This window comes from Zasmidium cellare (genome assembly GCF_010093935.1).
Source record: "Zasmidium cellare ATCC 36951 unplaced genomic scaffold M409scaffold_10, whole genome shotgun sequence".
Classification (NCBI taxonomy): domain Eukaryota; kingdom Fungi; phylum Ascomycota; class Dothideomycetes; order Mycosphaerellales; family Mycosphaerellaceae; genus Zasmidium; species Zasmidium cellare.
This window is the reverse complement of record NW_022986954.1, coordinates 189,516-209,335: the sequence shown is the minus strand read 5'-3', so window position 1 is coordinate 209,335 and position 19,820 is coordinate 189,516. Positions and strand designations below refer to the sequence as shown.

The following is a 19,820-nucleotide window of genomic DNA, read 5'->3' as shown; positions in this document are numbered from 1 at the left end:
TACAGTACCTTCATTCACTGCTGCAGGTTTTCCTTGAGTCGCCCTTGCTTTTCTCCCTTCTCCTCAAACACTACTGTGCTTACACCAGCAGTCAAGCCGGGCGAATTGCCGTGCCGCGTGCAGTTCCAACCGCAAGTCGTCGCTGCTGCTGGCCACGCCTGCGTCCACTTCAACCGGCCTGCTGATACTTGGCGAACTACTGCTTATCGCGGCTCTAAGCTCGCGTGCATCCAGCCGTGTGCAAGGGTCGCTGCCACCGATCATCCCAGTCGCTGGACGGACTGACGATTGCATCTCTCCACTTCACTTGCTACTAGTCACTACTTACTACCGCCAATTGCGTGGGCACCGCGCGGTCACTGCATTACATTCAACACTTCCTGTTGTTTCTCCCCCGTCCCAGGCCAGCACATGTTGTCTGCGATATCCAACCCGCGAGGCATCTGCGGTAAAGATCGATCTGGGGACCGATCTGCTGGAAGCCACTTCTTCATCAGCAACACCTCTCCGCCGCCTTCATGAACATCTTGCTTCTCTTCCTATGGCACCTCGCGCTCTGTCTCCATGCAGTCGCATCCGAGCAGCAACCCGATCCACAGCCCAGACGTCCACCGCCGGTCAACGAAGCTGCCAACAATGGCACCTACGGATACTACCCAACATATTCCTTCAAGACTGAGGTCGATCTTACCGCGCCAATAACAAACTTCATGCAATGGAACGAACGATGCAACGATGGGTCGCTGTACTTCCTGACGCCGCGAGGTTGGGGTATTCCAGACCCCGGTCCCATGATTCTTGATGAACAAGGCAACCTCATCTGGACCAAGCATTTCGCGAACAAGTTTGGTGGACAGGCTTACGACTTTATGGTGCAGAAGTACAAAGGGGAAGAGTATCTTACGTTCTGGCTTGGTGATGATCGCGTACGCGGTCATGGTTCGGGCTTCTACTACATGGTGAGCAATCGCTTCAATCCTTTAACCCGCATCTCATACTAACAATAATATGCGTAGCTCAACTCTTCATATGATATTGTACATCGCGTTGGAGCCGCCGATGGGCTGAGTGCTGACCTCCACGAGTTTCTCATCACCGATCAAGGCACCGCCCTCATGACCATGTACGAGGTGAAAGAGTTCGACATCAAGGATTTTCCCGACTTCCCGGACGACGAAGAACATGCTGGTCCATCCTACATTTGGGACTGTGTATTCCAAGAAATCGACATTGAGACCGGCGATCTTGTCTTTGGATGGAGAGCATCAGATCATGTCGACATTTCGGCGACTTATCGAGGAATAGGCCCTGGTGGCTCAAAGCGCGATCCTTACGATTGGTTCCACATCAACAGCATTGAAAAAGACGAGCTGGGCAATTACTTGACCTCCTCGCGATACACCCACAGCATCACGTACGTTGATGGAAAGACTGGCGACGTGATCTGGACTTTGGGCGGCAAGATGAACAACTTCATGGATCTCAGTGAAGGTGATGCCACCAACTTTGCATGGCAGCATGACGCACGATTCTTGCCGACCGACACATTCCCCAATCTATACAGTCCGCCAGAAGAGAGACCAGGTTACACAACTCGCTTGCTGACACTCTTCGATAATGCCGCTGAGGATCAGCATTACGAGTGGGGCTTGGACTACTCGCGTGGATTGCTGTTGGAAGTCACCTATCCAAATGAGCGGGTGCAATCCATTCAGCCGTCAAAGCGCAATCTGGACCTGCACGAACGCGGAGACATGGACTTGATCGCGACAAAGATCCAAGAGATCAACGGAACCAACCCTGACTACACCGTTCGCGTCATCAAGGTGTACATCAATCCAGATCGTGTTCACTCATCTTCGCAAGGCTCGATGCAAGTCCTACCCCAAGGCCATGGTCAAGATCCTAAAGTATTCGTCGGCTACGGTCTCAATCCAGTATGGACAGAATTCGACGCTGACGGTTCTGTGCTCTGCGATGTGCATTACGGTGCGGAAACTTCGTACGAGCGAGGCGACATCCAGAGTTATCGCACATACAAGTTCAAATGGGTTGGCCTTCCAGATAGACGACCTGCTGTCGACATAAGTGATGACGATGCAGAAGTATACGTCTCGTGGAACGGCGCAACCGAAGTCGACGAATGGATCGTTCAATGCTCAAATACTCATACTACTGAAGAGCGGGCTTGGGAGGATGCGATCCGTGTCAAGAAGAATGGCTTTGAGACGTCCATCACCCTAGCTGATGAACTCGGAACTTCGAGATACCTCAGAGTCATTGCACTCGACAAGAACGGCCTGCGGTTGGAGCACGGCATCACGACTATCATCGACCGCGGAGTCATGGCAACATACATGCCGATTTTCAGCGGCAAGGTCTCGGACGTCACTCACGTGTCTGGTCTCAAGATGCTCTTGATACTGGTGTGCACCGTCTGCACCGTTTTCGTGCTCTTCGAGGGCTATCGACGTTTCCTCGTGTGGCGTACTGGAAAGCCGTCTGCTGGACCTTTGCGATGGCGGAAAGGCGCGACGTATCGACTCATCAGCGAGGCGTGACTAGCCGCTGGTCGGGTTTTGAGAGGATGAACTGGGTCTTCCTTCAATGTTTCCTGCTGTTCTTTTGAGCGTGGAGTTCTGGCTAGAGGTGTGTGGGGATGTACAGATCTGTCGACACTGGACAGTCGTCGAGGCTTTTTGCATCGCATGGGTTTGGATAATGGCATGGAAAGCGAAACGACTGGTCTGGGCGGGTAATACTTGCTAGACAGTCTTGTCCTGGGATAGAATCAAGACCTTTAGAGCGGCTCACTGCTCCTAGTACGACCTTTTGTGATATAGCCAACAAAACATTCCTGGTCTCATGTCGTTGAGCAAGAAGACCGACATCGCTTCGGAAGCATGCATAGTCGTTGATCAATCAACGCTGTCAGACGTCGGCCTTCGATGCTGCATCTCTGCAAGAACCTGAGTAATGTCTGCCATTGGGGGTACACAGTCACCCTGCCTAGGCCCCCCAAGTTCCAACCCCAGTCGTCGCCCTTCCAAAAGATTGCCAAAACTCCCGGCCCAACAACCACATCTTCTGTCCCATGGCGCCATCCACGACTCTCCTGCTCACATTCGCTCCCCATCCTTAACCTCATCACAAACCTTTCTCACGCCCTGTATACCACGTCCACTCGTCGACAAACACTATGCAAACGGCGGCAGGCATCGAGAGTTGAAGGAAATGCTCGGGTGAAGAGCTTGCCCGCCGATAGCGAACGGACGAGCGAGCGGCCAACACGTCTGCGAGCTTCTCGGCACGAGGTAGCCGAGCAGAGAGCAGAAGGGCGCGTTTTCGCAGCATCTTTTGGGATTTGATCTTCGACATGCGGTGGCTTCTTCGCCGCTGTCGGCGAAATGCTGGCAATGGTTTCTGTGAGTGTTTGTCGGCTATTCAGAAGTTCGCCGTAGCTCTACTACTTTTCGTTTTCTCGTTATTTGGATGGACATCCAATGCTTTCGTTGGGGATTTCGATGAGTGAGCGATTTTACGATTTGTGCTTTTTTCCAAGTCTTCTTCGTCAAAATGTTCGAAGCCGTAGCCGAAGCGGCGGATTCCCATCCCCACCATGAGCAACAAGAGAAGCCCGAGCACCATGCAGCGGGGAGTGCGAAGTCGAGTGTCTGCTCGCAAGAGGATCTGGGTGCCATTGAGCAGCAGCACCACGACAAGGAGGATGGACAGCAACCTTCGCCATCTCTCGACCTCAAGAGGACGGCGAGCAATGTCCTCAGCAAAGTCGCCTCGCGCATGACGACGAGGAGCATCGTCAACCCCCCTCCACCACCTGATGGGGGACTCAAAGCCTGGACGCAAGTCGCCATGGGCTGGTTGGTGATCTGCACGACCTGGGGCTGGATCAACTCATACGGAGCCTTTCAGTCGTACTACAACCTCACGCTCGACGAGTCCGCCTCGACGATCTCCTGGATCGGATCCGTGCAGAACTTCCTCACGTTCTTCTGTGGTGCTTTCTCGGGTCGACTGCTGGATGCGGGACTCTTCGTCCCTGCGTTGCTGGTAGGGGCGTTTCTGCAGGTGTTGGGCATCTTCATGATGAGTCTGAGCACCAAGTACTGGCAGCTCATGATCACGCAGGGCATCATGACGGGCATCGGCGGGGGATTGTTCTTCACGCCTGCGATGGGACTCATGGGGACGTACTTCTCCAGCAAACGGGCTCTGGCTATTGGGATCGCCACGTCCGGCAACTCGGCGGGTGGAATGATCTATCCTGTCATTGTCCAGCAGCTTCTCCCTAAGATCGGATTCGCCTGGACGGCAAGGGTCCTGGGCTTCTTCAACCTCGCGTGTCTGTGTCTCGTCTTTGCGTTCATGAGGCCGAGACTCCCGCCGCGCAAGTCGGGTCCCCTGGTGGATTTCTCGGCGTTCAAGGAACCTGTTTATTCCCTCTATGTCGCGGGATTGTTCTTCGGGATCTGGCCGATATACTACACCTTCTACTACGTAAGTCCTAGTCTCTCGCTTCGCACCGATCGTAGACTTATGCTCTCTCACAGCTCTCCTCCTACGGCTCCTCCACCCTCTCCCTCCCCTTCTCCACCTCCCTAACCCTCACAATAATAATCAACGGCGTCGGAGCCCCGGCCCGCATAATCCCGCCCTTTTTCGCCGACCGCCACGGCCAGCTCAACACCCTCGTCCCCATCCTCGCCTCCCTAACCCTCATCTCCTTCACCTGGCTCGCCGTCCACACAACGCCCGGCCTCTACACCTTCACCGTCTTCTACGGCATCGGGTCCGCGGCCTTCCAGTGCCTCCTCCCGTCCACCGTCGCGAGCATCACGCCGGAGATGAATCAGTTCGGGACGAGGTTGGGGATGGCGTTTGGGAGTTTGAGTTTTGCGGCATTGACGGGGCCGAGTTTGGGGGGTGCGTTGCAGGGGGTTATGGGCGGTAGGTGGGTCGGGGCGCAGTGTTGGGCGGCCGGGAGTATGGCTGTTTGTTGTGGGTTTGTGGCGGCGGCGAGGTGGAGGAAGGTGGGGTTCGCGAGGGTTAAGGCTTGAATGAATGAGGGGGGGGGTTAGAGTAGAGGATGGGGGGGGTTTCTTCGTCTGGGATTTAGATTGGACATTGGTATACCCTTTAGCGATGGAGTTGGATGGGCGAGGGATGATGCATGGACGACTGAAGTTGGACCGCATTGCTGGGATATCATCTTACGCATATCTAGGACTCATGGCTCATATGACTGAATAATCAAACACCATATCTACAAGTACAACTCCCCATTCCTACTGCCTCCAATCCAGATGGGCCCAAACTCCGATCTAGGCTGATGTGTAGCATCACTCAACGCATTTTCTCGCTCATTTAAGATCCTCGGGCCCCTCCCAGAGGCTTCAATCTTCTTCAACCATGCCGGCGTTTTCGGACCTGCATGGGCAAGTCGGTCCCGCCAGTACGTCTTCAAATTCATGTCATCCAAGTAATCAGGTTGTCCCATCTCCTCGGCATTGACGAACTCGCCGCGCAAAGTTGCTGCTACCCCGTCTGCCCAGTGGATGCCCACGTGTTGGGAAATGTATTGCATTCGACCGATGACCCAGGAGGCTTGGCTGGCGGCAGCGGAGGTCGTGGGGAGGAGGTCGCCGCTCATTGCTTCCTTCCAGGCATTGGTGCCGATGCGTTCGAGCGCGCAAGTCCCCGCGAAGAAGAGTGGCCAGATGGACATGTACGCTGTGATGAGGATACATGGGGAGTTGTAAGCCGGGGAGGCGTGGCCAAGTTGCGTGGGGATGGCGAGGCAGATCTCGTCAGCCATCTGGCGGCGTATGCTGCGGAAGTACTTGAATTGGCCAGAGTCGTTCTCGGGGCTAGGGTGGATGCGACGGTAGAGATATTCTTGCGTCCGGGTGAGCATGATTCGCATGCTGCGGTAGGTGTTCCAGGTACCGGCGGCCGGGTGAACGGTGTAAGAGTGTACGACGCCGTTCCAGACGTGAGGGGATTCTTCAACTTCGAGGTCGTGGTATTGCCAGGCTGGCTTGGCCATGGTTTCAATAGACCATTCGATCATGCGCATTTCGATCTGTGCGGCCTCATCCAACGCATGGGCGTCGGATGTTTTGTTGTACCGCACCTTGGACCGCAGAGCGGAGAAGTCCCAGCATATGATGGTCAGTTTATCTAAGGGTGCGACTTGTTGGCGGTTTGGGCTCAGTTCTTCGAGTTCCTGCTCCCTGTGCAGTGTCAGCATAGAGCAATCGACAACGGGTTGACCAAGTCTTACCATTCGTACAAGAAATCTGGCGGGCTTTCATCTTCCCATATGCAGTTGATGAGCTGCCAATGAGTCAGTTCCAAAAGCAGGCTTGTGTCAAAGGCTGTGAGCACTCACAATCTGGGAACGAGTCTCGCGAAAGAGCATCCTTCCTGTCTGCGTCTTGAATTGATTCTTTCCTCTTAATTTGAGCAGCTGGGTCGATCCTTTGATGTGTGCTTTCCACGACAGTATTGAGTCTCGGCTGTCACAAGTGAGGTTCTGGGTACGTCAGCTAGGAGTGTTGAATGTTTGTTGGGCCTGCTAACCTCATAGTATCCCAACATGGCCACGGCAACAAGACTATCGTCCGTCTTGCTTCGTTTTGGGTCCCGTAATGCCGAGTTCAGAAGACCTAGAGCCTCTCCATACAATTTCCGTGAGTATTCGCGACCTTGTATGATGTGTTGCACGTTGTCGAATGATGCAATACCACACGCACGTATGGCCAACTCCAGGACAGGGTCCATGTTGGAAAGTCTTGCTTGATCCCGTAGCCATGTCCAGTGTCCATTCTGGGATGTGAATTGATTGAAGAAGTAGGTAGTCGCGAGTTCGTCCACGTTGGGCCTGAGGGTGCTCGGTACTCCAACCTGCTCAAGTCCATAGAGGGACTCAAAGTTTTGGACGTCCTCATCAACAGGTGCTTCAGCGAAGCCAAACATGAGATAAGTTTCGTGCGGCGGTAGGTCTATTATGTCGTCACTAGAAGAGGAAGAGTCGCTGTTTGGGGTTGGGGCGTTTGTTGCTGGTGTGGGAATGCCATTGTTTGTTGTGGTCGGCGGAGCCAAGTTTCGAGCCTTTTGTCGATTCGCCTTGAGCTTGGTCGATTCGCTTTCGTCCTGGATCTGCAGTTCGGAGACGTCTCTATAACCAGTACACTGCTTCTTCAACTTGGCACACCGCGAGCATGCAGGCTGGCCCAAGTCACAGCGCTTCTTGGCCTTTCGGCACTGCTCGCAGCCAGCGGAAGGCTAGGATACGATTAGCATTGACTGGGTAAAGTCAATGGCCGTACATACCTTGCCCCGGTACACCATTTGCAGTTACTAGAAAGGGTAGGAGTTGAGAGGTGCTTGGCAGGTCGAGATGATGCTTGGCGGACGACCGGAGATGATACGGCCGCTGGAAGTATGCCTGATATTGGGAATGCTGCAGGCAGCAATATTTCAGAAAACGGAGCAGCTAAAGGGAGTTCAATCAATGCGATCGAGTGTCTCAACAGAAACTTACATCATCTGTCCCTTGGGCGTTCAGCTCTCAGGCAAGCACTGCCGGTAAGAGGATGCCGAAGCGCGGACAGGCGCAACAGCTGACGGATTCAGCGAAGAAGACGGCACTGCCACTGAGGCTGGATGACTTTCGTGTGGCACAAGGGGAAGTCCGGCGGCTATAGGTGTAGAATGTAGGCCTGATCAGCAGCGCGAATGCAACTCACATTGCTGACATAGACGAGAATAGGGCGCGGTTATGTAGGAAAGTACATGATCCCAGCCAATGTCTCCCTTCTTGAAGTCGACTGGCCCGCTACCTTTCAGCCCTATGATAGAGGACGGAGTCGGAGTCGGTGGAGAATTTGCCGATTGTTTCTGAACGGCCAAGGCGACAGGATATGCATTCGATGGCTGTGCAGCTCGAGATAGCATGACATCCATGTCTGCGAGTCAAGGCAATTCCGACGAATTGAAGCGTGAAATGAGAGGTGAAGTCGGATGATGGTGGGTAACTTCCTCGTGAAGTAGTTGGAGGCCAAGTCGGAAATTCAGCGGCACGTGTCCAGCACTTTTACCGCTGTCTCTGCTGATCTAAGCGAGCGCCAAGCCATCACAGCGACCAAATTCGACCACCATCTCATTTACTCTGCTTCACCCAAGCCACGACGGCACTGCACCAGCGACAACCACCGCCAACACCGTCAAGGTACGTGATGAAAGGAGGAGACGCAAGGGCAATGGCATGGAGAAGAAATGGCAATTGGACACATTCGACTTCGACGGCCATCAGAACCTTTTCGCATCCATTTTTGATACCCTCATACTAATACGGCGTACAGATGGGTGCCCACAAGTACCTCGAGGAGCTTCAAAAGAAGAAGCAGTCCGATGTGATGCGCTTCTTGCTCCGTGTGCGCTGCTGGGAGGTACGACACCCCGACAATCCATGAGCGGCATAAAGCACTTCGTGTGCTTGTGCTTTGATTGTACTCGTTGAACATTTGCTGAGAGTACATCAATCTAGCTCCGCCAACTCAATGTCATCCACCGCGCCTCCCGCCCATCCCGCCCCGACAAGGCCCGCCGCCTGGGATACAAGACTAAGCAGGGCTATGTCATCTACCGCGTGCGTGTGCGCCGTGGTGGCCGCAAGAGGCCAGTGCCAAAGGGTGCTACCTACGGTATGGGTGGACGATCAAGATGGACGGGACAATGGATACTCATACACTTTCATAGGCAAGCCTACCAACCAGGGTGTGAACCAGCTCAAGTACCAGCGTTCGCTCAAGTCGACCGCTGAGGAGCGTGTCGGCCGCCGTGCCGCCAACTTGCGCGTGCTCAACAGCTACTGGATCAACCAGGACAGCACCTACAAGTACTACGAGGTCATTCTCGTCGACCCCCAGCACAAGGCCATCCGCCGCGACCCCCGCATCAACTGGATCGTCAACCCCGTCCACAAGCACCGCGAGAGCCGCGGTCTCACCGCGACCGGCAAGAAGAGCAGAGGTCTCAACAAGGGCCACCGCTACAACAACACCAAGGCCGGTCGTCGTCACACCTGGAAGCGACAGAACACCCTGTCGCTCTGGCGCTATAGATAGGCGGTGGGTTGAAGGAAAGGCGTTTCTGGCACATCTGCTGCGACGTCTATGGACTGGAGTTGTTGCAATGGCATGGGAGCATCTTCGCGTTTGCCATGGGTTCCGATTCGCACTTGGCACAGGCCAGATTCGGGCAAGTAGTGAATGAAGCGGGTCCAAGGCCCCGAAATGGAATGAAAGCAAATCAACCAGGCGACCATTCTTCACATCCCAGCGAGATTTCGCAAATTTGTCTACACGCCCGCACGTATTCTAGTCTGTTCCCGTCCAAGTTACGACTCAATTCGTTCTGATCGACGTACTAGCCCTCATGGACAAACGCTCTCCCTGAATCCTTTCCCCTCGGTGGCTAGCTACGCCTCGTACTCAGCAGTCTTGGCAGAGATGAAACCACGACCACCACCGAGGGACGCAACACGCGTGATGATGCGATCCTCGCGGCCGCTGCGCTCGCTGGTTGGACTGTCAGCAGTGTTTCGCACAGGCAAGGCGCCTGCATCTGCTACAGTCGTACTGCCCTGGTGGCTTCCCCGTGGGCGAGAATCGGCACTTGGAAGCTGCTGGACACTACACCGTCCAATGCCTCTGGCGAGCGCCTCTTACCCGACGTAGCACCTCGATTCGTGACTCGCCGGTCTGGATGAACAGCATCCAGCACTGCCTCTGCCAGCGCCTGTGCGGGCAGTGACCGACTTCACCACCGCAGCGCAGATGATAGGTCGGGGTTGACACTGATGCCTCCATGGTCCTCACGCCTGCTGTCCGGCGGCAGCTCGAGCAGCACCCCCAACAACATCACCAGTACCACACCCACCCGCCACCCCTCCAACTCCGCCGCCATCCAGCGCGACAAGCAGCTCCCGCGACCGCCGCAAGAAAACCTCGATCCGCCCACGCTCGACCCAGACCGCATTCCTGCATCGCCGACCAGGCCACGTGCTGGGGGCACACGACAGCATACCCATAGCCGCTCCGCGAGCAACCCTTTGCCCAAGCTATTCGGGCGCAAGAAGAGCAACCAGCAGCTCGGCAGTTTCAACGACACCGATGTCCCTCTCGACGATGACTTGGTCCCTGTGCTGGACGAGGCATCCAACCCGGCACCAAGCAGAGTCATATCTGGCAAGAAGGGAAAGATCGACGAGGATGACAAGGCGATGAGGAAGTGCATGTGCTGCGATAGCCGCGTGCGAGTGCCAAGAGATCTAAGCAAGTTCAGGTGCATGTGTTGCTTGACCATCAACGATCTCAAGCCGGTTGAAGAGCAGTCTGGGACCGACAAGGACCGGCCACAGGTCAAGCGAGCAGGTACATATCCAGGAAAACTGGCGCCGGGCGTCAAGTTCCCATTATCGATTGAACACACGAGAGCATTGATCGATCGATGCGTGCTCAACTATCTCGAGGCGAGATGTAGGAAAGAAGACCAGATATACCCCGGGCAAAGAGTAGCTTCGCCGAAAGAGGAGAAAGACGACGTTTTCCAGACATGGCAGCAGGCATCAGAACTCCCAGTATCTACGCACGAGGAGGAGCACACTGCCAGACGTCTTGAAGATCCACCCGTCTCATCATCGCCTCCAGACACACCGCATGATGCAGAAGCAGCAGCTTCAACAGTTGCAACTATTCGCGACATCAATGAGCTTAATAAGTTCTCTGGGATGCGAATCGATACACCACCTCCTGAGCACTTTCACAACCCACCCGGCGGAGCTGTCTCCCAAGGACTACCGTCTCGAAAGCCAGTGCCGATACCTGCCAGACCCTCTCGCAGGCCGCCCCCGCCTCCAGTGCCAATTGCTAACCGACGTCCTTCGCAGAGACTGCTACCGAGCGGTAGTCTGACGCCGACTGGCCCCAATTCACCACATCCTCAGATGAGTCCCAGATTTACAGCGCAAGAAATGGAGGAGCGACGGTACCAAGCTCGTGTGAAGACGATCTTTAGGCCGCTTGAAGAATATCTGATTGCAAACTTTGGCGACTACCAATGTATCAACAAATCATTCAGCACTTTGCGAGTACCAACGGCGGGCCGAACACGCAGTGAAAGCAACATTGTGACCCCACCGCCAGAGCCAACTGGAGAATACCATCCGAGTCCTGTAGATGGATTATCTGAACTGGACGCTAAAACTTTGCTGTTAGGAGACATTGGTGAGAATGGTTCTTGGTGGACGGGCAAACTTGGGCGCGATCGGGCAGATAAGACAGTCCGGAGGAAGAGGGTCGGCGAAGGTTCCAAAAAAGCAGTCTCATCGAAGTCCGCCAACATCAATTGGAAGGAAGTGGATACTTGGTACGAGTTTATTCATACAGCTGGACACGATTGGCAGACGAAGGTCACCCTTGTGCGAGCCGACGAACCTACATTCGACAGATCAGATCTACAAGGGGACATCAACTTCGAAGAGATTGAAGACGAGCTCGCAGAAGGCAGAGAACATGCCGTGCGGACTCTGCTTAAGATAACAGAGAATCTACTGAAACGGCCATCAAGGCCGCTCAAGGAGCCCGAAGACATGAGGTTCCTCCTCATCTTGATATCGAATCCATCGCTTTATCCAGGCAGTAAACCATACCGAGCTCTGTCTACCAACAACCGCCCTGCTGGAAGATCACTATCTGGCAAAGCAAACGGGAAAATGCAAGCAAGCCCATTGTCTCCGAGGAAATCGTCTGGACGGGAGGGAAGCCAGCACAATGGTCTGTTGAAACGCATCTTTGGGCTCATTGCACATTCGTCAGATTCTTGCCATCGATACTTGGTGAACTGGTTCGCGCGCTTCGAAGAGACACACTTTGTCAAGACGGTAGACTTGGTGGCCAGTTTCGTCAATCACAGAATAGCTCGCAGGGCGGGCCGTCCTCATAGGAAGAGTGGTGGCATCAACGACGGCGGGCTCATTCCAGACCTGTCTGGCTCGGCCATGAATACCTCTGCACAGCTACACTCAGCGATGGGCCTGAGCGGTTCATTGAAGAAAGGACCTGACAACCCGAGCGGAGAGCCTGACTGGGCGTCTGACTGGCAGATCAAGGCGGCGGCCAAAGTCATGTCTCTACTCTTCGCTGCCAACAACATCTGGCAAGGCCAACCGCGCGAGATTGGACAACGAATAGACTCCGGCTTCTCATCAGCACACCAAGCCAAGGCTAAACGGAGTGGTCAGCTGCTGCATACCTCCAGCTTCTACAATACACTCCTCGACTACCAGGATATGATTGCCGATTTCAAAATCTGGGAGACGAGGCGCGATAAGTTTGCGTTTTGCCAGTACCCGCTGTTCCTGTCCATGGGCACGAAGATCAAGATCCTCGAGTATGATGCCCGTCGGCAGATGGAGATCAAGGCACGAGAGGCGTACTTTGACCAGGTCATCCAACAAAGAGCCATCGATGGGAACTTTCATCTCCGCGTTCGTCGTGAGTGCATGGTCGATGACAGTCTTCGCCAGATCAGTTCTGCAGTTGGCGCCGGCCAAGAAGAGCTGAAGAAGGGGCTGCGAGTTCACTTTACAGGAGAAGAGGGCGTTGATGCTGGAGGGCCTCGAAAGGAGTGGTTCTTGATGCTGGTGCGCGACATCTTCGATCCGAACCATGGTATGTTTGTCTACGACGACGAATCGCAAACGTGCTACTTCAACGCCCACTCTTTCGAGACGTCGGATCAATTCTACCTGGTCGGTGCGTTACTGGGACTGGCCATCTACAACAGCACCATTCTCGACGTCGCCTTCCCGCCTTTCGCCTTCCGCAAACTCCTCGCAGCTGCGCCATCTTCCATCGCCAACACCTCCAACGTCTCCTCCCTCACCGGCACCAAAGGACAAATGACCTACACCATCTCCGACCTAGCTGAATTCCGCCCCTCCCTCGCCGCAGGCCTCCAACAACTCCTCGACTTCGAAGGCGACGTCGAAGCCACCTACTGCCGGGACTTCGTCGCCCCAGTCGAACGCTACGGCACCGTCATCGACATCCCCATCATCCCCAACGGCGAAAACACCCCCGTGACCAACGCCAACCGCCACGACTTCGTCGACGCCTACGTGCGCTACCTCCTCGACACGGCCGTGTCGCGGCAATTCGAGCCCTTCAAACGCGGCTTCTTCACCGTCTGCGCCGGCAACGCCCTCTCCCTCTTCCGCGCCGAGGAAATCGAACTCCTGATCCGCGGCAGCGACGAGGCCCTCGATGTCGACTCGCTCCGCGCCGTCGCCACGTACGAGAACTGGAAACATTTCCAACCGCCACATTCCCTCGTGCCGAACCCGGCGGATAACGTCCTCGTGGTGGTGTGGTTCTGGGAGCTCTTCGCCGAGGCGACACCGGAGAAGCAGCGGAAATTGCTGACGTTCATCACGGGCACGGATCGGATCCCCGCTGTGGGCGCCACGAGTCTGGTGTTGAGGATCGTGGCGGGCGGGGATGGATGGGGTGGAGGGGGCGAGGAGGAGAGGATGCGGTTTCCCGTGGCGAGGACGTGTTTTAATATGTTGGTGCTGTGGAGGTATGATTATCGGGAGCAGTTGGAGGAGAGGCTTTGGAGGGCGGTGGAGGAGAGTGAGGGGTTTGGGTTGAAGTGAGAAGGGGTTGCACAGGGGAAGGGAGGGAAGAGTAGGATATGGGTTTTATGGGTGTTGGATAGGTGAGAGTTGAGGTAGCCGCTGTCGTTGATATTTTGTGGAAGAGAGTGCGAGGGAAAGCGTCGTTCATCGAGCAGTACGAGTATTGTCATAGAGACGCAAGGTCCATAGGATAGAGGAGGTAGAATTGATGATGAAGAGAATATCGATGTTCCGTGCAAACTGATATGCTACGGAGATAGTCATCTCTTCCTTTCGAATGAGGTTGTCGACGCACGATTCCTCCTCTTCATCCCTGTAGAACCGGCGGGAAGATCCTGCAGATGGGAGAGTACATGTATACCCAAGTTGTCCATCACAGAATGAAAGCCTGGATCATTGGCGAAAAGCAACGGTCCGGCCACGGAAGCTAGTTAATGTCTGAACTCTAATGCGCTGTTCATGCGCCCTGCGGGTTTGATTTCGACGCGGTCTTCAAGTTGATTTCTCGACGCTTCGACGCGGTCTTCGAACTGAAGAGGATTTAGCTGTGCCATTGGCTCAACGGAGCGGTCCGTCAACGGACGCTAAGCAATGTCCTTCGATACGCTCTGGTTTCGACGCAGTCTTCAGGTTCTGCTTCGACGCGCTCTCATCATCTTCTTTTGGATGCGCTTTTCTCGCTCTGGCTCGGACTGAGGGCGGCGAGACTTGACCTTTGACCCGATTTCGTGGAGAGGCTAGAAAGCACAATGGGCTGTTTTCGTTGGGTTGATGTTGCACCTTCGCCTGATCGGTGACTACCTTTGCCGTAGGACAGGAGAGGGACATCGAGCTGAAAGTCGAAGAATAGTACAAAGCATCTCTCCGACATCGCGATAACCCGAACGAAGTAGCACGAGAAAGGAAGTATCAAGACGCTTCAAAGCCAGCGATTGTACACGAGATCCGTCCATTCAATGACCTCAAAAAGAGTGGCTGGCTTGATCCCATCGTCAACTTCATATCTAACTGACCTCGATATCGACGTCCACGGATTCCAGTCTGACGAACGACGACCTCCGCGAGGAATGTAGCCGCATTATTCACGAGCTCGGCCAGTGTCCATTAGCTTTGCATGGGAGTGCGACAATCGGGGGCCTGATCGTTCGAGGTGGGAGGAGGAGGATAGGGATGCGGTTGGGGTTTGGAATGGTGGATCTACCGCGAACAATGGGGTATGTAGTTGGGTCTGGCGGTGAAGGGCGAGCGATTCTAGGCAAGATTTCGAGGAAGATGGGATGAATGTGTTCGTTCCGCGAGATGGGACTTTGGTGTGTTGACGGGGAGGAGTTGTTTCTCTTTCTCTTTTTGGTGGTTTGGGGCACGACGAACGGGAATGAAGTGGAGACGGAAAGGAAGGATACAATGAGCATGGAGAAAACAGAATAGATAGACAGACTACTTAGCATTCACCTACTCTGGCACGACATTTGGTCCAGAGAAGACTCGAAACACTTGGCCACGTTTCTTCGTCTCCGAATCAAGGCCGAGAATGACCATGTCTCGAAAGTTGACGCTCCTCGTGGCACCTGTCGTGAGGATGCTCTCCAACGCTCAGCGAACAAGCAGTCCCTACCTTTGATGCCAAACGGAGGTAACGAGAAGTTTTGACGAGAAGGAGAGCGCTCAAATACGAGACACGCATGCTTCATCGCAAATCACTCTTCATCGACTTCGGTCAATGGACCTTTCTTGCTCGCAAAGCTCACTCATCACTTCTTCCATATCTTTTTCTCCCCAGGCCGAAGCGACGATGATGCATGATGCGTTCCCACGTGGGTGAGAATGACTATGTCATCAAGTAATCGCTAGTCGCGGCTACGATTCCTTAGAGTGAAGGAAGGATGTCTTCAGAGTCCCCGTGGGCTTGATGCTCGTGCTTGTTGGTCTTTTCTTGATGGTGGAGATCCTTCTGGTGTTTCGTCAGACGTCACTCTCTAGAATTTGCTCGTTGAGTGCTGCGAGTGCGGTCTTGAGATGGAGGATACGCCATGAATGGGGTTCGTTGAAATGTGCGATGAAGTCACTTTGCAGCTGGGAGACTGGTGCTTGCTGCGCCGGCATTCGCTTCTGCCCTCGTGTCACTGGCGATTGATCGAGACCCAATTGGAATTGACGTTTCGACAAGAATGATGAAGGTGATCTGTCTTGATCCTGCTTTTCGGTGTGGTTGTCGATCGCGTAGTTCTACTCTTTGTTAAGATACTGCTTTTTGGTGGCAGTAATGCGTTCCTGATCAAGGGCTGTGGTTCTCATCAGGTGGCCATACATGCGAGAAGCCTTTATCACAAGTCGCATTGCTTTCGATGCCGCTGCTCCCGTATTCGCTCGGCGACCGGCGGACTGGCTAAAGAGCTCTCTTGATCCTTGGTCTGCGTTTGCGAGTTCTTGACATCGTCATAGCCATAGCCATTGTGGAATGTGTGACCCTAAGTCTTAGAATGTACCTAATACTCTCTCGTCAATGGCGCCGCTGTAGCACGTGTGAAGAATTTGGACGATGTCACCAGATCTGGTGATCTTATCTGATCTTCGAATCAATACTTGGTACCTCTCGGTTGATGGTCGTGAGGAGGCGTATCCGCGCGGTGGTAGCTGTTGTGCGTGCAAGAAACGCGACGCTGCTATTCGATGCGCTGATGTAAATCTTGCAGAAGTACAACACTGCAGGTGTATGGCGTAGATTGTCTCGCGAGTGGTTTTCGATACGGCGTATCTTTGCTCGCTTCGCGCTTCTAATACCTGACCTGCATCGCTGTCCGCGATAAGAAGTTGGTGTAGGAGGACATCTGGCCGAATGAAGCAGGAGTGAAGGTGCTGTGCGGACATGTGACAAGTGCGTGAATTCATGCACTTGGTCAATCTCGGCGGAATTGGCATCGAAGCGGGCAAGTCAACGTTCACGGCGTCGAAGTTCCTGAAGGATACAAGCGGTTCGATTGTGGCGTGCAGCTATCCACATGTCGGCGCCGCTGTCTCCCTGCCAAGAGAATGGACGATAGACAAGAGGAAATCAACGCACCCCTGCTCGGCCGACACAGAGACATGTCGCGGTGAAACAGAAGTCGAACACTGCCATCATCAAGCTCACGCAAGGCCTGGCGCAAGCTTTGTTGTGGGTGGAATGAAGAGGGACGACGTAATGAAGACGAGCGGCCGGCGTTCTACCAACGTTGGGGGGAGTTTCGAAATATCGGATGAAACGCGCTCCTCTCCTCTTCCCCATGTATCGATCAGCATGGAATGAAGGTCTTGGCAAACGGGCGGGTACTGGATCGCGCGTGGCTTAATCAGACGAGGAATTGCTAGAAGGCGTCTAGCGTGCGAAGGTCCAAGTGCAGGCGACGTCGGTGATAGGCGACGTCCAGTGAGAGGATGAGCGAGTCTTGGTCGTGGAATTGGACGCGGGAGAGATGATGAGACGGGGCTGAATTCGCGAGGCCGCTGTCCGTGTCGCTGCTCCTATTCTGGTGGCGAAAATGGAACGGCCAGACAGGCACAAGGGCCGGAGACAGACATTGCATTGCAGCGATTGCTGGTGTCTGACGTATGTCTCTTGCGCGGAGGGTGGAGGGATTCGTGGGTGCCAAGAGAAAGGGAGCCAGCATCCCGGCGCGGGTGGGCGTTGAGTGACAAGTTGTCGTCGTGGGCGTGGCGCGCAAGCAACAGCCCGCTGGTTCGCTGCTAGCCCCTTTCAGGCCGGCTGCGACGCTCTCTGCCACTTTCCACTTTGCTTTCTGCGATCAAGATCACTAAAACGGCTGCCCGCCCTTGGTATATGCAACACCGCTCGTTCCTTCCTGCACTGCATCACTACCACTACTACGCGCCGCTCGCTCGCTTGCCTGCTCGCCTGCCAACCTCTTGCTCGTGCCTATATCTCTCATCGCTTTCCTTCCCGCGCGGCAAAGCTCTCTGTCGCGGTTCCACTCATTGGCCTCCAACTTTTGTTACCGCGCACTCACCACACTACTACGACGTCGCTGAGCGACCCAATTCCACAATAATCTAATCAACCACACCCTCACCATGGCCTTCCAACCATACACCCCCAAGCCTGTCACCGACATCTTCACCGCCGACACCGATATCAACCGCAGAGAATGCCGCCGTGTGGTTCCAATGCGAGTGCTCGCTCTCGGGCTTGGACGAACTGGAACGGCTTCACTTCGAACTGCTCTCAAGGATCTGGGCTTCGCCGACTGCTACCACATGATGTCTGTATGTAACATCAACATCATACCACTCGCAACAATTGGGAATTTTCTGACTTTTTAATTGTAGGCATCTGTTGAGAACCCTCCGGATTGTTTGATGTGGAGCGATGCACTGGCATCCAAGTACGACGGCAAAGGCCAATTCGGCCGCGAGCAATGGGACCAACTCACCGGCCACTGCCAGGCCATTTGCGATTGGCCCGCCGTGGCCTTTGCAAAAGAGCTCATCGAGGCCTACCCAGAAGCCAAGGTTATACTCACTACCCGTGATGTTGACAGCTGGCATGCGAGCACAATGAAGACGGTCCACTGGCGTGCAACCGAACCAGAGCTCAAGTTTGTCTCGAAGTTTGATTGGGGAGCGGGTCTCTACCAACCAATGCTTTCCAGTGAGTAGCAATCACGATCCATCTCAAATCATTTCAATCACGGAATGTGTTACTGACTTTGTAACAGAGTTCTGGACCGAGTTCTGGGAGGGCGATTTCGAGAAGAACGGCAAGCGACGATTCAAAGAGTACTACGACGAAGTGCGATCACTGGTGCCGAAAGAGAATCTGCTGGAGTACAAGATGGGAGAGGGATGGAGGCCACTCTGCGACTTCCTGGAGGTTCCCGAACCACAGGGCAAGAAGTTCCCTCGCACCAACGACACAGACGGATTCGTGGACCGATGTCGACGGAGAAACCGCATGCAACTGTTCAACGTCCTCTTCCGCGCAACCGTCGTGGGAGGATCACTGGCAGCAATCGTCATCAGCTCGACCATGACGATCCGCAGGTTCTTTGGCAGCCGCGGGAGCGTGCTGTCGTGAGTGAGATGCATCTGCTACTGTCAGATGCGGTTTGCCGCTTTGCGCATATCGTTTTGCATGGGATTATCGGTTAGAGGCGTCGATGACAAGGGACGGACATGGCGTTGTGTGACCTGGGACGGGTCGGAGCATCTACGGATACGGGTCGTTGGAAGTTATCTTGCAGGATGTTCACGGCATCCTTTTTTGCTCATCGGGAGCGGTTGTGACATGGTGGCACAGCAGGACTGCTGAAAGGAACGGAAAAGCATGTGTTGCTTGAGACTTACTCCGCCATCTACAAGACGTAGACTTGGCCGGCAGATCGAAATGAACTCAGAGGGACAATCCAAATCCCACCAAGCAAAACGCTACCTCCTTCTTCTCTTACGTCGATACTGTCTATCATCGGACCACCGGCTGACGTTTCCTCTGTAAGATTCGTTTTAGCCGTGGAACAGACGGCCAGGAACAATAAAGGTACACGCGGCTCTGCGGGTCCGACTGTGACCAGGATATGCACAGACACACAGACAAGCATTGCACATACATTTTGTACATGACGCAGGTCCGAGAACAATCAAGCAGCCGTCACAAATCAATCTATCCAGGGCCGTGACACGGCGACCGTCGTGACGCCCGCAGCTGTCGTGCGACGTGCACGATTCGCAAGCATCGCCGCTAATGAAACACGGTCGAGATGCGAGAGCTTTGTGAGCCACGCACGCGAGACGATCTCTGGAGGCGCTTGCAGATGCGGGAGCTGAAACACATACTGCGCGGCCTGTTTTTCTTTTCAACGACGATCGCGGTAATGAGTCGTCAGCAACCACAAATACTGTAGGTAGTGTACTGTCTGGCGTTAGGGTTGCTTTTGGCCAAGAGGTGCGTGAGAGGGATCTTCGTTGTGGTGTTTGGTGCGGGGCGGGATAAACTCGTGCCGCTGGGTTCGCGGACAAGGTGTGGGGAGCGGCGGTTTGATGATGATGTGGTCGTTTCTTGTTAGGTTAAGTGGGCATCATCATCAGTCAAGGTGCTGGGTGC

The 19,820-nt window shown here is 54.4% G+C and overlaps 6 protein-coding genes across 6 annotated transcripts; 5 read left to right on the top strand and 1 right to left on the bottom strand.

Moving 5' to 3' along the window:
• Positions 1–518: 518 nt before the first annotated feature.
• M409DRAFT_20416 (uncharacterized protein) lies at positions 519–2,561 on the top strand (the record flags this gene model as incomplete). Its single annotated transcript, XM_033805381.1, has 2 exons — positions 519–959; positions 1,017–2,561. The coding sequence occupies 2 exons, from the start codon at positions 519–521 to the stop codon at positions 2,559–2,561; spliced, it is 1,986 nt and encodes a 661-aa protein (XP_033670082.1).
• Positions 2,562–3,576: 1,015 nt separating this feature from the next.
• Positions 3,577–5,078, top strand: M409DRAFT_64940 (uncharacterized protein; the record flags this gene model as incomplete). Its single annotated transcript, XM_033816297.1, has 3 exons — positions 3,577–3,672; positions 3,727–4,518; positions 4,572–5,078. The coding sequence occupies 3 exons, from the start codon at positions 3,577–3,579 to the stop codon at positions 5,076–5,078; spliced, it is 1,395 nt and encodes a 464-aa protein (XP_033670081.1).
• A 206-nt stretch (positions 5,079–5,284) lies between these two features.
• M409DRAFT_64939 (uncharacterized protein) lies at positions 5,285–7,374 on the bottom strand (the record flags this gene model as incomplete). The annotated part of the gene is made up of 5 exons (XM_033816296.1): positions 5,285–6,254; positions 6,305–6,357; positions 6,413–6,556; positions 6,604–7,308; positions 7,357–7,374. The coding sequence occupies 5 exons, from the start codon at positions 7,372–7,374 to the stop codon at positions 5,285–5,287; spliced, it is 1,890 nt and encodes a 629-aa protein (XP_033670080.1).
• A 1,013-nt stretch (positions 7,375–8,387) lies between these two features.
• On the top strand, positions 8,388–9,152 carry M409DRAFT_20413 (uncharacterized protein; the record flags this gene model as incomplete). The annotated part of the gene is made up of 3 exons (XM_033805380.1): positions 8,388–8,474; positions 8,573–8,729; positions 8,785–9,152. The coding sequence occupies 3 exons, from the start codon at positions 8,388–8,390 to the stop codon at positions 9,150–9,152; spliced, it is 612 nt and encodes a 203-aa protein (XP_033670079.1).
• Positions 9,153–9,886: 734 nt separating this feature from the next.
• M409DRAFT_20412 (uncharacterized protein) lies at positions 9,887–13,744 on the top strand (the record flags this gene model as incomplete). Its single annotated transcript, XM_033805379.1, has 1 exon — positions 9,887–13,744. One exon carries the CDS (start codon positions 9,887–9,889, stop codon positions 13,742–13,744), a length of 3,858 nt encoding a protein of 1,285 aa, XP_033670078.1.
• A 4,050-nt stretch (positions 13,745–17,794) lies between these two features.
• M409DRAFT_64937 (uncharacterized protein) lies at positions 17,795–18,797 on the top strand (the record flags this gene model as incomplete). Its single annotated transcript, XM_033816295.1, has 3 exons — positions 17,795–17,986; positions 18,050–18,371; positions 18,439–18,797. 3 exons carry the CDS (start codon positions 17,795–17,797, stop codon positions 18,795–18,797), a joined length of 873 nt encoding a protein of 290 aa, XP_033670077.1.
• Positions 18,798–19,820: the final 1,023 nt, after the last annotated feature.